The sequence below is a fragment of the Gymnoscopelus microlampas genome (assembly GCF_963454915.1).
Source record: "Gymnoscopelus microlampas genome assembly, chromosome: 6".
NCBI classification, from domain to species: Eukaryota; Metazoa; Chordata; class Actinopteri; order Myctophiformes; family Myctophidae; genus Gymnoscopelus; species Gymnoscopelus microlampas.
In genome coordinates, this window is record NC_139943.1 from 19,087,341 (window position 1) to 19,099,591 (window position 12,251).

General features: G+C 40.5%; 1 protein-coding gene across 1 annotated transcript; it reads right to left on the reverse strand.

Annotated features, from left to right (window-relative positions):
- Window positions 1–889: 889 nt before the first annotated feature.
- Window positions 890–11,660, reverse strand: LOC311047485 (mannose-6-phosphate isomerase-like). Its single transcript, XM_084060216.1, has 8 exons — window positions 11,639–11,660; window positions 10,416–10,543; window positions 8,258–8,458; window positions 6,473–6,614; window positions 5,562–5,741; window positions 4,953–5,126; window positions 3,404–3,612; window positions 890–3,315 (listed from the first exon to the last, which is right to left on the reverse strand). The coding sequence occupies exons 1-8, from the start codon at window positions 11,652–11,654 to the stop codon at window positions 3,097–3,099; spliced, it is 1,269 nt and encodes a 422-aa protein (XP_083916342.1). The 5' UTR covers window positions 11,655–11,660; the 3' UTR covers window positions 890–3,096.
- Between the last annotated feature and the right edge of the window lie 591 nt (window positions 11,661–12,251).

Sequence of the window (12,251 nt, forward strand, 5' to 3'; positions counted from 1 at the left end):
TTCTCAACTCAGGTCCTGGGGTCCAGAGTACTGCTGGTTTTCATTTTAGTTGTCTAATTGGGGATTCATGTAGACTTGGGACACCAAGCCAAGTTTATTTTTATTTTTTTATAGCAGATTTCATATACACAAAGGCAAATTCAAAGTGCTTTACATAAGGCATAAAATGGCATTTAATGTCATACAAGGAATTTAGAGAAGAAATAAGATTGGCAAAATTAGGCCAGGGTGTATTTGTATTTTTCCTCATACAGATTCATCAGGAGTATCATATTGTAAAAACATCTTATACTCAGACAACACTTAGGACTTGAACCCACATTCCAAAGGAGACCCGGCCCTGGTCAAGCGTACTACAACCTGACTCTTCGTCTTTCAGTATACTGTAGGTACCAACCTCGAACGTAACATTTATGGGTGTCCTTTATGCCTACAACACAGTGCATTATACATAATAATGAAACGTGTGTAAAGTGAACTTTTGGTAACCCTTTGTTTTACAGACCCCTAATCTCCAGTTATTTACAAGGAAAGCAGATGGTAATCAAATATAGTTACAAGGAAAGTATCCATAGGAAATGCATAGTACATTATGTAACTAGTTGGCAAAAAATAGTTATTAGAAAATAAGTTTGTACTTTGACATTTTATAAAGCATTATCCACCCTTTTTGGGGAGTCTTGTTTGGATCCTCTAATTATTTCCGTATCTTCATATAGATAATAGTAATAGATCTAATTGTGTTCAGGTGGCTACTAAAATGTTGATCTTGAATTGAATCCATAATTATGCCAATATTTTCAGTTTCTCTGCATTTCTCTTGCATTCTATTAAGTGTAATGAAGCGCTAGTTAATAAAGGATATAGACACGGAAGCAAAGAGAAACACTTAACGGAACAGGTCTTTATTCATCCATCTTGAGATACTGTACTATATTCTGTACTATACTTTCTCCCCACAGCTCCATGCAGTGGGAAACACCATCTCATTCCAAAACATGCCCTCATTGCAGACTTTAATATTGGAAAACATTCTCATACAGTTGCTTAGATTAAAAAAGAACCCTTGTTATACCATCACAGCCTTCAGATCTGTGTGCTATCAAGATGCACAAATATATTTTAAAATTCTAAAAGTAAAACACTTTAGTGCAAACAAGTTCAGTAACAAAGTGCCTGATTGGTTAAATTCTTAAATATCTACTATTGTTAGACCTTCATATTAGCACCAACAAACCAGCAGTGAACAGTTACTTCATCAGGAAGAAGACAGCAGGATCAGATACACACAGTAAAACATCAAAGCACCCCATACAGGAAGTTGTGTTACAGTAAGTACACAGGAAAGTAGCATAGACATATGGCCTTTATAACATTACACAATGGACCCCGAATATTTCTTCAACAGTAGAATGTATTATCTGTGGTCTGTGTGAGCCCCCCTTTCAGCCCAGGGCCTTCGGATGGGATGGGATGAATTTAAACTTTTTCAACATAGATCAGGGCTGGAAACGTTTTCAGTCATCATCCACTGTGGCCCACCCTTTACAAGACACTTTTTGCCATTTCAAAAGACAAACTTCACATTTTTACTTGAAATTCAGAAATTGACAAGTGGTTTTCTGCAAGAAAGGTTGGTACTGTACACAAACTTCCCAGCCATTACTGTTGCACCAACCCTGGATAGGATGAACAAAGAAACCAATTCTTAATCTGGCCTTGAGTACAGTAGTTGAGGTCACAGTAAACCCATTCCATTTTCTCAAAGCAATTCGCTAAAGTGTTAAAGCATAAAACAAAATAACATAGTCTCTCTGGAAGCTGTTTTTGTAATACTGTGATGGGCTTGGTACAGCAATATGCTGCACTACTCTACACCGGTGTACAGTACATTACAATATATGTACTGTATTATATGTGAGCGGTATCGTGATTTAATTCTTGTATAATAGATATGTTCGGACAAGCAATCTGATTTGTCAAAGCCGCATTCCAACCATACTGATGAGTCCTATAGCCGTGCTGTATGGAATAATGTATTCGCTATGCTAATAGTAACCATGATGCGGATCTATATAGTGATCATTCTTCAGTTCTTAAATACATCTTAGTACATGACAAAGAATACAACTTTTTAGATGGTACGCATGCATTGATATCACTTATATGAAAGAAGTCTTTTGTTGGTATTACGGCTTATTTGAATGTTTATGGTCTGTGTACTCATAGACAATAAATAAGCCATCTACGATGTGATGACTCTGCACATGGACAGAGTAGACATCTCACCAGTTCACCATACCGGAGGGTTCACCATACTGTTTATTTTAGGGCTACACAGTTAATTGGAAAATGGTTAATACTTATGATGACTCTAAACCTTCCAAATTGCAACATACATGTATTTCAAACAAAAGTGCTGGAGACCGACTTAAACAGGATGTTCTGTTCTTGAACAGAATGTCTGGCCTGTCAATTCAAAGTAGATGTCACAGAACGGAATACGATCATATTCAAACGAAACAAAAAATAAACATCAGTTTTCCACCTTCACCTATTATGCAATATTGTGCAGACCTAGGCTGTGTGTTGTGTGTGTTAATGTAATCATGTTGACCTGGGGTTGTAGTCGTACCTTACAGAAAACCACTACATCCAGTTAAACCAATCCAGTTGCATTCGATTTGTCAACTACTTGACTCAGGGAGCATGCCTGTTGGCATGGAGGTCACAGGGTGCTCTAGACTGTGATTGGTTGGGGAGACAGCAGAGAAGTCATCTGGTTTCTCTGGTTAAGGAAGTGTTTGGACCAATCAATTAGAGGAGTCTGGATTCATCGTGGCTTTGTGCTGGATTCCACCAAGTGATAGTTTATTCTTAAAATTTCAACAAGGTTCTAAATTTGTTTTTTTGCAACAGCATCTCTCTGTAAAATTCAGGACTGTATAAATAATGTGTGTAGAACGAGGCAGAACCCAAACTTTATGTCAACTCTGTGCTACAAAAAAAAAAGTTCTTCCAAAACCCCAGGGAACGGTGTGACTTCTCCACTCTCACACTGCAGGACGACAGACTCACAGACTAGAATCCTATTCCCTACAATAGGCAGCAGGCTCGGAACATGGTCATCCCCGACTGGGACGCAACATGCAGGCAGACACTCTCATTGGCTGACACAAAGAGGACGGTGCCCCGACAGAGATTGATGTCAGAGTGGGCAGCGGCAGACGTTGCAGTGGCATCACCCTCGATGACCAGGAGAATCCCGGCGCAGTCCAGTGGGGCCACTGTGTACTCCTTGACCCCCGCTGGGACCTGAGGGACAAGGTGAGATTAGGGCAGCTGGTACTCACCCTGCCTGACCACTAAGAAATGCCCAATTTGTACTCATCAATTGTTTTACCTGTATCTTCATGACAGTGAAGTCTGGTATGGGGGGGTCGTAGAGGGTCACACAGGGGTCAGAGGGGTCCTGGGCGGAGGGGAAGATCTTGGCACTGGCTGGAGCAGGACTGTAGTTCAACATCTCGCATAGCGTGTTGACGTCGATGTATTTGGGCGTCAGGCCAGCTCGGACTGTGTTGTCTGAACACGCCATGCACTCCATACAGTCTGAGCAAGACAGGTTGGGGTGGGGGAGGCATTGAAATTTAGAGGGAGGCAGAAAGAATTAAGTATGGTATGGCCAAAGATTTGATTTTTTTTTTTTTACTTTTAATCCATATCCGAGTGAGTCAATACTGACACAATACTTATGTTTACGCTAGTTCACTACAGGAGCTTCCATGCAGTAGGGGAGTCCTGCATGCATCAGCTTGCTTGGAACCACAAAACCAAGCACCAGGTAGTATGTACTACTTTTGCCCAATGGAAAAGCCCAGTAGTACTCTTCTTTTCCTTTCGGCTGTTCCCTTCAGGGGTCGCCACAGCGAATCATCTGCCTCCATCTCACCCTGTCCTCTGCCTCCTTTTCTTTCACACCAACTAACTTCATGTCCCCTTTCACTACATCCATAAGTTCCAACCTCAGCATCTTTCTACCAATATACTCACTATCTCTCCTCTGTACATGTCCAAACCAACTCAGTCTGACCTCTCTGGCTTTATCTCCAAAACATCTAACATGCGCTGTCCCTCTGATGTACTCTTTCCTGGTCCTATCCATCCTTGTTACTCCCAGAGAGAACCTCAACATTTTAGTTGCTGCTACCTCCAGCTCTGCTTCCTGTCGTTTCCTAATTGCGACTGTCTCTAAACCATACAACATAGCTGGTCTCACCACCGTCTTGTACACCTTCCCTTTCATTTTTGCTGATACTTTCCTATCGCACATCACACGTGACACTTTTCTCCACCCGTTCCAACCTGCTTGCACTCGTTTCTTCACCTCTTTTCCACACTCTCCATTGCTCTGGAATGTGGACCCTAAGTACTTAAAATCCTCCACCTTCTTTACCTCTACGTCCTGTAACCTCACTGTTCCACTTGGGTTCCTCTCATTCACACACATGTATTCTGTCTTGCCTTCATTCCTCTCCTTTCCAGGGCATATCTCCACCTCTCTAGAGTTTCCTCTACCTGCTCACTGCTCTCACCACAGATCACAATGTCATCTGCAAACATCATGGTCCATGGGGATTCCTGTCTAACCTCATCGGTCAGCCTGTCCACCATAACGAACAAGAAGGGGCTCAGTGCTGATTCTTGATGCAGACCCACTTCCACCTTGAACTCCTCTGTCACACCTCACCACTATCTTACAACTTCCATACATGTCCTGCACCACTCTAACATACTTCTGTCACTCCAGACTTCCTCATACAAAACCAAAGTTCCTCTCTCTGCACCCTATCATATGCTTTCTCTAGATCTACAAAGGCACAATGCAGCTCCCACCATGCAGTGAAAAAGTGCCATTAATCAACATGGATAGTGCAATTAATCAAACTAACCACCAGACAGGTAGGCATGGGGTTCGTTGGCTCCGAGGAACATTGCCTGGCCGGGTTCCAGCACCATGTGATTCAGAAAGTAGATGGAGAAACATCCGATGTCACCAGGATACTGGGAATGGAGGCGGAGCAACAGATCTCCATTGCTGCTGGATGTATCGTGTCCCGCCGCGCCTGGAAGGTGAGTGACATTCATCCGTCAATCAATGATAGGTAGGTCAGTCCAACACACTCCATTCAAACAATTACACCAATCACACTAATACTTAAAATGGGCATGTCAATGATTCCCCTTCAGGGAATTCCCCTTCAGTTTGATCTAAAATCACTAGTTTGAAAATGTTAGAACATTTTACGTGGTTGCTTTGTCTTTCCACATTACAATAAATAAAACACATCTTATCAGAGAGGGGCATATCTTCTAGACACAGAAGATCAGGTCAGAACACAAGTCGACTAATTAGCCAACAGTCCACTACTGAGTTTTTTCCATTTCTGTATTCTATTCAGTCTAATTATAGGGCTTCAACAAATCGTTCAGACACCCTTTTACAACAATGAAATATTCTCTCTGTAGCTGCTTTATCATTCTACCGATGTCTTCCTCACCTTCCTCAGTGACTCTCTTCACCAGCGTGTTGAGTTTGTCGACAAACACCTTCTTCTCACAGTTCATCATCCTAGTGAAGCACTTCTTAAGGGCTTCGCTCACACAAACCGCATCTCCCACGCTGCACTGCAGCTCCTCTGCCGCTGCGTTCCCCACCAGTGCACGGAACTCTGGGACAGCTGGCAGACAGACAGACACCCACACAGTGAAATATGACTTTCTCAAGTATCAAGCATACATACATACATTAATTAAATAAACGTGGGATGTACTGATATTCCACGTGATTATTTATTTCATACAATTTAATGTTTTGACATTTACTTTGTTATTTATTAATGAGCAACTTAATACCCTGTTTTTGCTTGAATACGCCTTCAAGAAATGAATTACAGAAGTTCCGGACTTAGTGAGTTCCTATCTTTTGTAACGAGTCCATAAGTGGTGGCAAAACAGACCCGTCTCCGTTTATCAATTTGACTGATCCTTGATGTGATTGAAAAGAGCATGTGTCGCCACTGATTCAGAGGGACTGCTGCAGGGAAGGCTCGTTTTAAATTGAGATCAAACTCAATTTAAAACAGACAGACTTTGTCTAAGTTTCTGTGAGTTGTGTTGGAAGCAGGATACCTGCGCCTTCACAAAAAACAAATTTCATTGCAATATTCAATCAATAGCTAGCATTATCAGTTGGCCCTATATGTAATTTTCTTACTTTAAAATGTGGTTTTAGTGTTAAGTTTGTTTCACTTTAAAAGTATGCACGTTCAGTCGTTCACCGAATATAAAGCGTTCATCTTACTTCTCTTAAATATATACAGTAATAACGACAACAACAATGATAATAATCTCAACAACCCCCAAAACATCTTTATGATCGCAGGAAGCTCAAGGGATTGCGGGTACTCACATGTCAGGAAGCCCAGGATCTCCTCTAAAGGCCTGAAGCCACAGAGCCCTTGGAAGCGGGTGAGAGCGATGGCCATCTCTGGTTTGTGGTTGTTGTCGGGGTAATGTTCCGGAAACTGAGCATGAAGCCTGGCAGCCAGCTCCTGACCAAACACCATGATGATGAAGACGAGACAAGACAGGATGATTAGTGATGCTTAATGCCCACATCTCAGTAGCTTGTTCAAGCACTCAATTAATAATTAATGGGTAACAAATAATTTATTCAAACAAATACCATCAGTAGAACAGTATATAAATAATTGTGTTTTCAATTCCTTTATGCCAGCCCACAAACAACACTGACAAGAGAGTGATTGAACAGAGATAGTGCTACCTCTAATAATTCCCAATGATATGAAATAAGGTGACAGTTGCTGTCTGAATATGACATTGATACATTTGGTCTAATGCAGCTGTACTGTATTCAATGCTGCTGGAATGTACAATGTTTATTACACATACTGTATGGGTTATATGTATGATCTGCTCCTGGTAGTATGTCATTCATTGTTTGTGTATAAGTACAGTTCTCTTTTACGTACAACATATACACTGTCTGACAGAAATCCTGACAGTAATGCTAAACATTCAGATTTTAAAGGGAATAGTAAGCATTAGTCCCGAAAAACATACTTAACATATACAGTACATAATACACAACGGTGTAAGTCGATTTCATTTAAAAAAAAGTAAGTAGCCTTGGCAACCAACGGTTCCTGAGCCATGTGGCCGATAGGCGGAGCCTATCTCCTGTTTCTGTAGCGTGAGGCGGCTTGATGTACAAGTACATCCCCCCGCCATGATCTACAAGTACACCCCTTGGACATGACGCTAGCATGTCGCAGGGACCCCATATCCAACCCTTGATGCCGAGTGCCAAGCAGAACTGACCCTGTGGTTCTTCTAAATTATGTCACCTCAAATTCTTACACAAAACAAGCACGGCCTGCAGTGTAGCGAGGTTTTCTATAGCAGGAAACTACAGAATTACCTGTGTTGTACTGTGGGATTCTATAGCAGGAAACAACAGAATGACCTGTGTTGTAGTGTGGGATTCTGTAGCAGGAAACAACAGAATGACCTGTGTTGTAGCATGGGTTTCGCAGTCAACAACAGGATGAAGCTTCTTCTTTTACATGCGTTTACTTCTGCTTTATCTTTAACAATGTAGTAGGCTTAGGCCATAGTTTCAAATGTAACTCTGTTTAGTACCTCCACAGTGACATGTAGGGTATGTATAACCGGGCCGTGCTTTTGCAACACGTGGGCCGAGCACTGTCATTCACGTTTGCACACTTACTGTATGTTAAGTATAATTCAGGCCTTAATCTCAACAATGCTTTGTCATTTTCACATTGTTGTTTTACCTGTTAACTGTTATTCTTTTTATTATTATTATTGTACATTTCCTGTTACACCTTGTCCAGAACCAATTCCAAATGGCAATATAAGGTGAGTTCTGAATGACCAAACATTGTGTACAGTATGTGCACATATCGTTTGTATAGGGTGCATGTGTGTTCTTTTGCATGAACAGTATGTGCACATATCGTTTGTATAGGGTGCATGTGTGTTCTTTTGCATGAACAGTATGTGCACATATCGTTTGTATAGAGTGCATGCGTGTTCTTTTGCATGTACATCAGTGCATGTGGATACCTGTGAATATTAGACAGCGCATGTACAGTATGTGGTCTTTTGCATGTACAGTATTTGTTTGTGTGTGCACACATAGTGTACTCACCCTATTGGGATGTGCCTGTATAGACAGGGCTGTGTTGACGGAAAGCACCTTGAAGAGGAAGGGAAGCTGGCCCTGGAAGGTGTCTTTGACCTTTGACCCCAGACAGGCAGGGTTATGGTTAATCCACTCTCCCAGGGTCCTCTGGGATATTCTGTTGTCTTTGATTTGGGCATCACCTTTAGGGTGAGCACCCATCCAAAGCTATGTGAGAGACAGAGAGAGGTCACCTTTAGGGTGAGCACGCCACCCATCCATAGAGTTCAAAACTTTTAATGAGATAATTTGGATTTTGGGTAGTTCAAATCAAAACCAAAGATATGGATATCCGATCAGATCAGGAAATCAAATACAAGCTTTAATCGGGATAACATTTTCAAAATGGGTAGTTCAAAACAAAAACACAGGATTGGGATAATCAGTTTGATCCAAAACATCTGGATTACCTTGATCGCACTGGAAGGGTACATTTAGAGTGTATTTTACCAGAGCAAAATGCACTATACAATTAATTTAAACATATGTTTCATTATAAATAAGATGTTAAAGTTTGTAAATTGAAATAGCCTTTATGGTTGATTACAATTACAATTTATATTTATTTTGTCACATTTGCAGTGTACACTTTCCTACTGTACCTCTCAGAACAGTGTATTCAAATAATGATTTGACAACCCCCCCAACACTATCCTGAAATACTTTGAAATACAGAGACAAAAGTTGGCTGGATTATCTGATCCTGGATCCCAAAATATAGGATTTCAAAATCTTGTCAAATCAGACAGGGATTAAAAGTTTTTAACTCGTGGGCCAGGCTATGTGAGAGACGGAAAGCGATCAGGGGATACTTTGGTATAGATCCTAATCCAGGGGTCCTGGGAACCCAGAGTACTGCAGGTTTACAATATAGCTGCCAAATTTGGGTCTAACATTGAAGCGTGACTATAAGGATGCACATTTTGAGGCCGAAGAGTGAGACCTGCTGGGAAAATCTGGGTCGGTAAAGTTAATGAGTAATGCTCTCCACTCCACTTGAAAAAGTATCCTTGAGCAAGGCACTGTGTAATTTGCTTCGGTGTAGCTGGTAAGAAACCAATGGCCCGATTAGAGGACAGCTCCCAAGTGTGAATGTGAGTAAATAATGTTTAGTAACTGTTTAATAAAGGTTACAAAAAATATATTTTGGTCAGTTGACACAGAGAAGGCATTCTAACAATAAATGCTTATGCTGCCATATCCAGATAACTCGCTCTGCCATTGTGCCAACACAACCCCAGCAGATAAGAAATAATGCAAATCAATAGCACCAACCACAGCACGTTACTCAACTGTGATTCCGCTGTTAATGTACGTGATAAGGTCACACTGCCAAAACTAGGGCTGTTGACCTTTATGACAAAGCCTCCAGAGGCTGCCTTGAGGCTAAGAATAGATGGATGCATGACTGGCATGACGGGTCAAGAGCATAGCTGTCAAGATCTTGACGTAACGTTTGCGTGAAGATAGCTAATCTATACATGTAATGGGCTTTTCAAATAGTCCTACAAGTTTGAGCTTTGGGAATCTCTGTTGTTGCGGCAATTCAGTGGTCGAATATCTAGTCGGCAGCAGTGGCTCAGGAGGTGTGCGGCCACTTGGGAAACTGAATATTCCCGGTTCGATCTCTACTTGTGTTAGTGTCGGAGTGTCCGAGAGCAAAGCACTGAAACCCTAAATGCTCCCGATGAGCAGGTTGGTGCTGCTGTTGTCGTTGTGTGAATGGGCACATTGTAAAGCGCTTTGGATAAAAGGCGCTATATACTGTAAATACACCATAGAGTATAAATTCAGGCATCAAGCCTGCATTTAAGCTTTCTCTATCCAGGGATGATTTCACTGGGTATGTACACCGTTTTTCAGACCCACCGTTCCGGTTACCTTTTTCAGTACCATCTTTCACATTCCTACACTGCATTCATTGTTTTTATTTGTTGTTTTCTCATGCCCCCATGTAAAGCGTCTTTGGGTACTCAGAAAAGTGTTATATAAAATCAAGATATTATTATTATTATTATTATTATTATTCACAGCTAAGAACTGGCCATAACACAGCTCCAATAAGTAGTTACAACTAGGGTTAGACGTCTTGCTCAAGGGCATTTATGGTGACAATCAAGGGTACCTCTGCATATGGTTTGCCATCTTCGATTACAGCCAGAGGGTCTCCACCAACAACCAGTTTGGCTACTTCACTGCTGAGACCCACCTTCCCCCATGCATAGTTCTGCACAGCACAGGTCAGTGGAAATACTGTGCAGGAAAAAAATCACAAAATACACAGATCTATTTTCAGTTCAGAAATAGATACCTCATCACACACCAGACATACTTACAGTATTATTTACAGAAGACAAGATCAAACTTTATATTAAGGTGACGACGGTCCCAGCATCTTTACAGTACACAGCAATAAAACCTGTGGTGTTTAAAGTAACTAAGTACATTTAACTCAAGTACTGTACTAAGTACAATGAGTAAGTACAATTTTGAGGTATTTTTTTTTACTTTACTGGAGTGTTTCCAATTTTCAGTACTTTGACTTCTACTCCACTAGAGGCAAATATTAAACTCTTTTACTCCATACTCTTTTATTCCACTACAATTATTTGAAAATGTTAGTTACTAGTTAGTTACTTTGTAGATTTTTTTTTATTATATAAAAACAACATACAGTAACCACTTCAGCTCTATATATACATTTTGGCCATTTGAAAATAACGGATCTATGAGCGCAATGCATTGTGAGCTTGTAGATCTGCTATTCTCAGAAGATCTTTATACATTTGAAAACTTGCGAAATGGGACATTCTGCACAATGAGTACCTTTACTTTTGGTACCTTAGGTACATTTTGATGCCAATACTTTTGTACTTTTAGTACATTTTGAATTCCGGACTTTTACTTAACAGTATTGTATTTCTACATTGCAGTATTGCTGCTTTTACTGAAGTAAAACATTTGAGTACTTTTCACACCACTGAATAAAACACACTTTTGCGACGGTCCCTTAACTCTCGCCAGCTGATTCTGCGTCGTTCATTGAAAGCAAAACATCAGCTACTTTAATTACAACCACTGAACGTGCTTTAATTTATCTAGTCTAGATAACGACGTTATGACAATTAATCAAGGAACAGTGATGACTGAATATATGCATTTATCCTTTCCAAGTGACGTTACAATCGCAATTAAAATGATCAATGACTCTTAAGTCATGTATATAAAGAGATGGACATTATTGCAATCCTAGACAGAATTCTAACCATAATGTACTCTTTTTTGGCAAGTAATGCACCAATAAGATAGATGAAATAAAATAAAAGGATACAGGATTCTCTCACCCACCTCTTACTTCCTCCATGGCTGTTCTGTCTTTCTGTGTATGGTCATTGGCAGCGTTGCCAGGTTTTGCGAGAGAAATAAGCAACTACGTTTGTGAAAACAAGCCCAGAAGAAAATCACTTTAATTAAATAAACCTTAACCTACTATCGGATTTTTGTTAAGTTAAGTGTTTTGAATATTTTTTATATTGAAAAATATTTCAAACACAAATCTGGTACAAGGGTCACATAATACTTTTAGATTGGGGGGGGGGGGGGGGGCAGTTCCATGGACAATTACATTTGGGGGTCCTTGACATGAAAATATTTGAGAACCAATGGTTTAAACAACATTAGGAAACAAGCCCAAAATAAGCAACTACACTTTGGAAACAAGTCCAAAAACCCGCACCCTCAACTACCAATATTTACAAGCGATTTCACAGAAAAACAAGCCCAAGGTCGCTTATAATAAGCGGACATGGCAACACTGTGTATGGTCACAGCGTACGTGACGTACGATGATAAATCTCTTTAGTAGGCTAAAGTGAGGCCATAAAGTAGTTGAGTCACTATTATTCACCCAAATGTCTTAAACGACTCTGAAATGTACATGTTTGTAAACATGTTTAGCAAA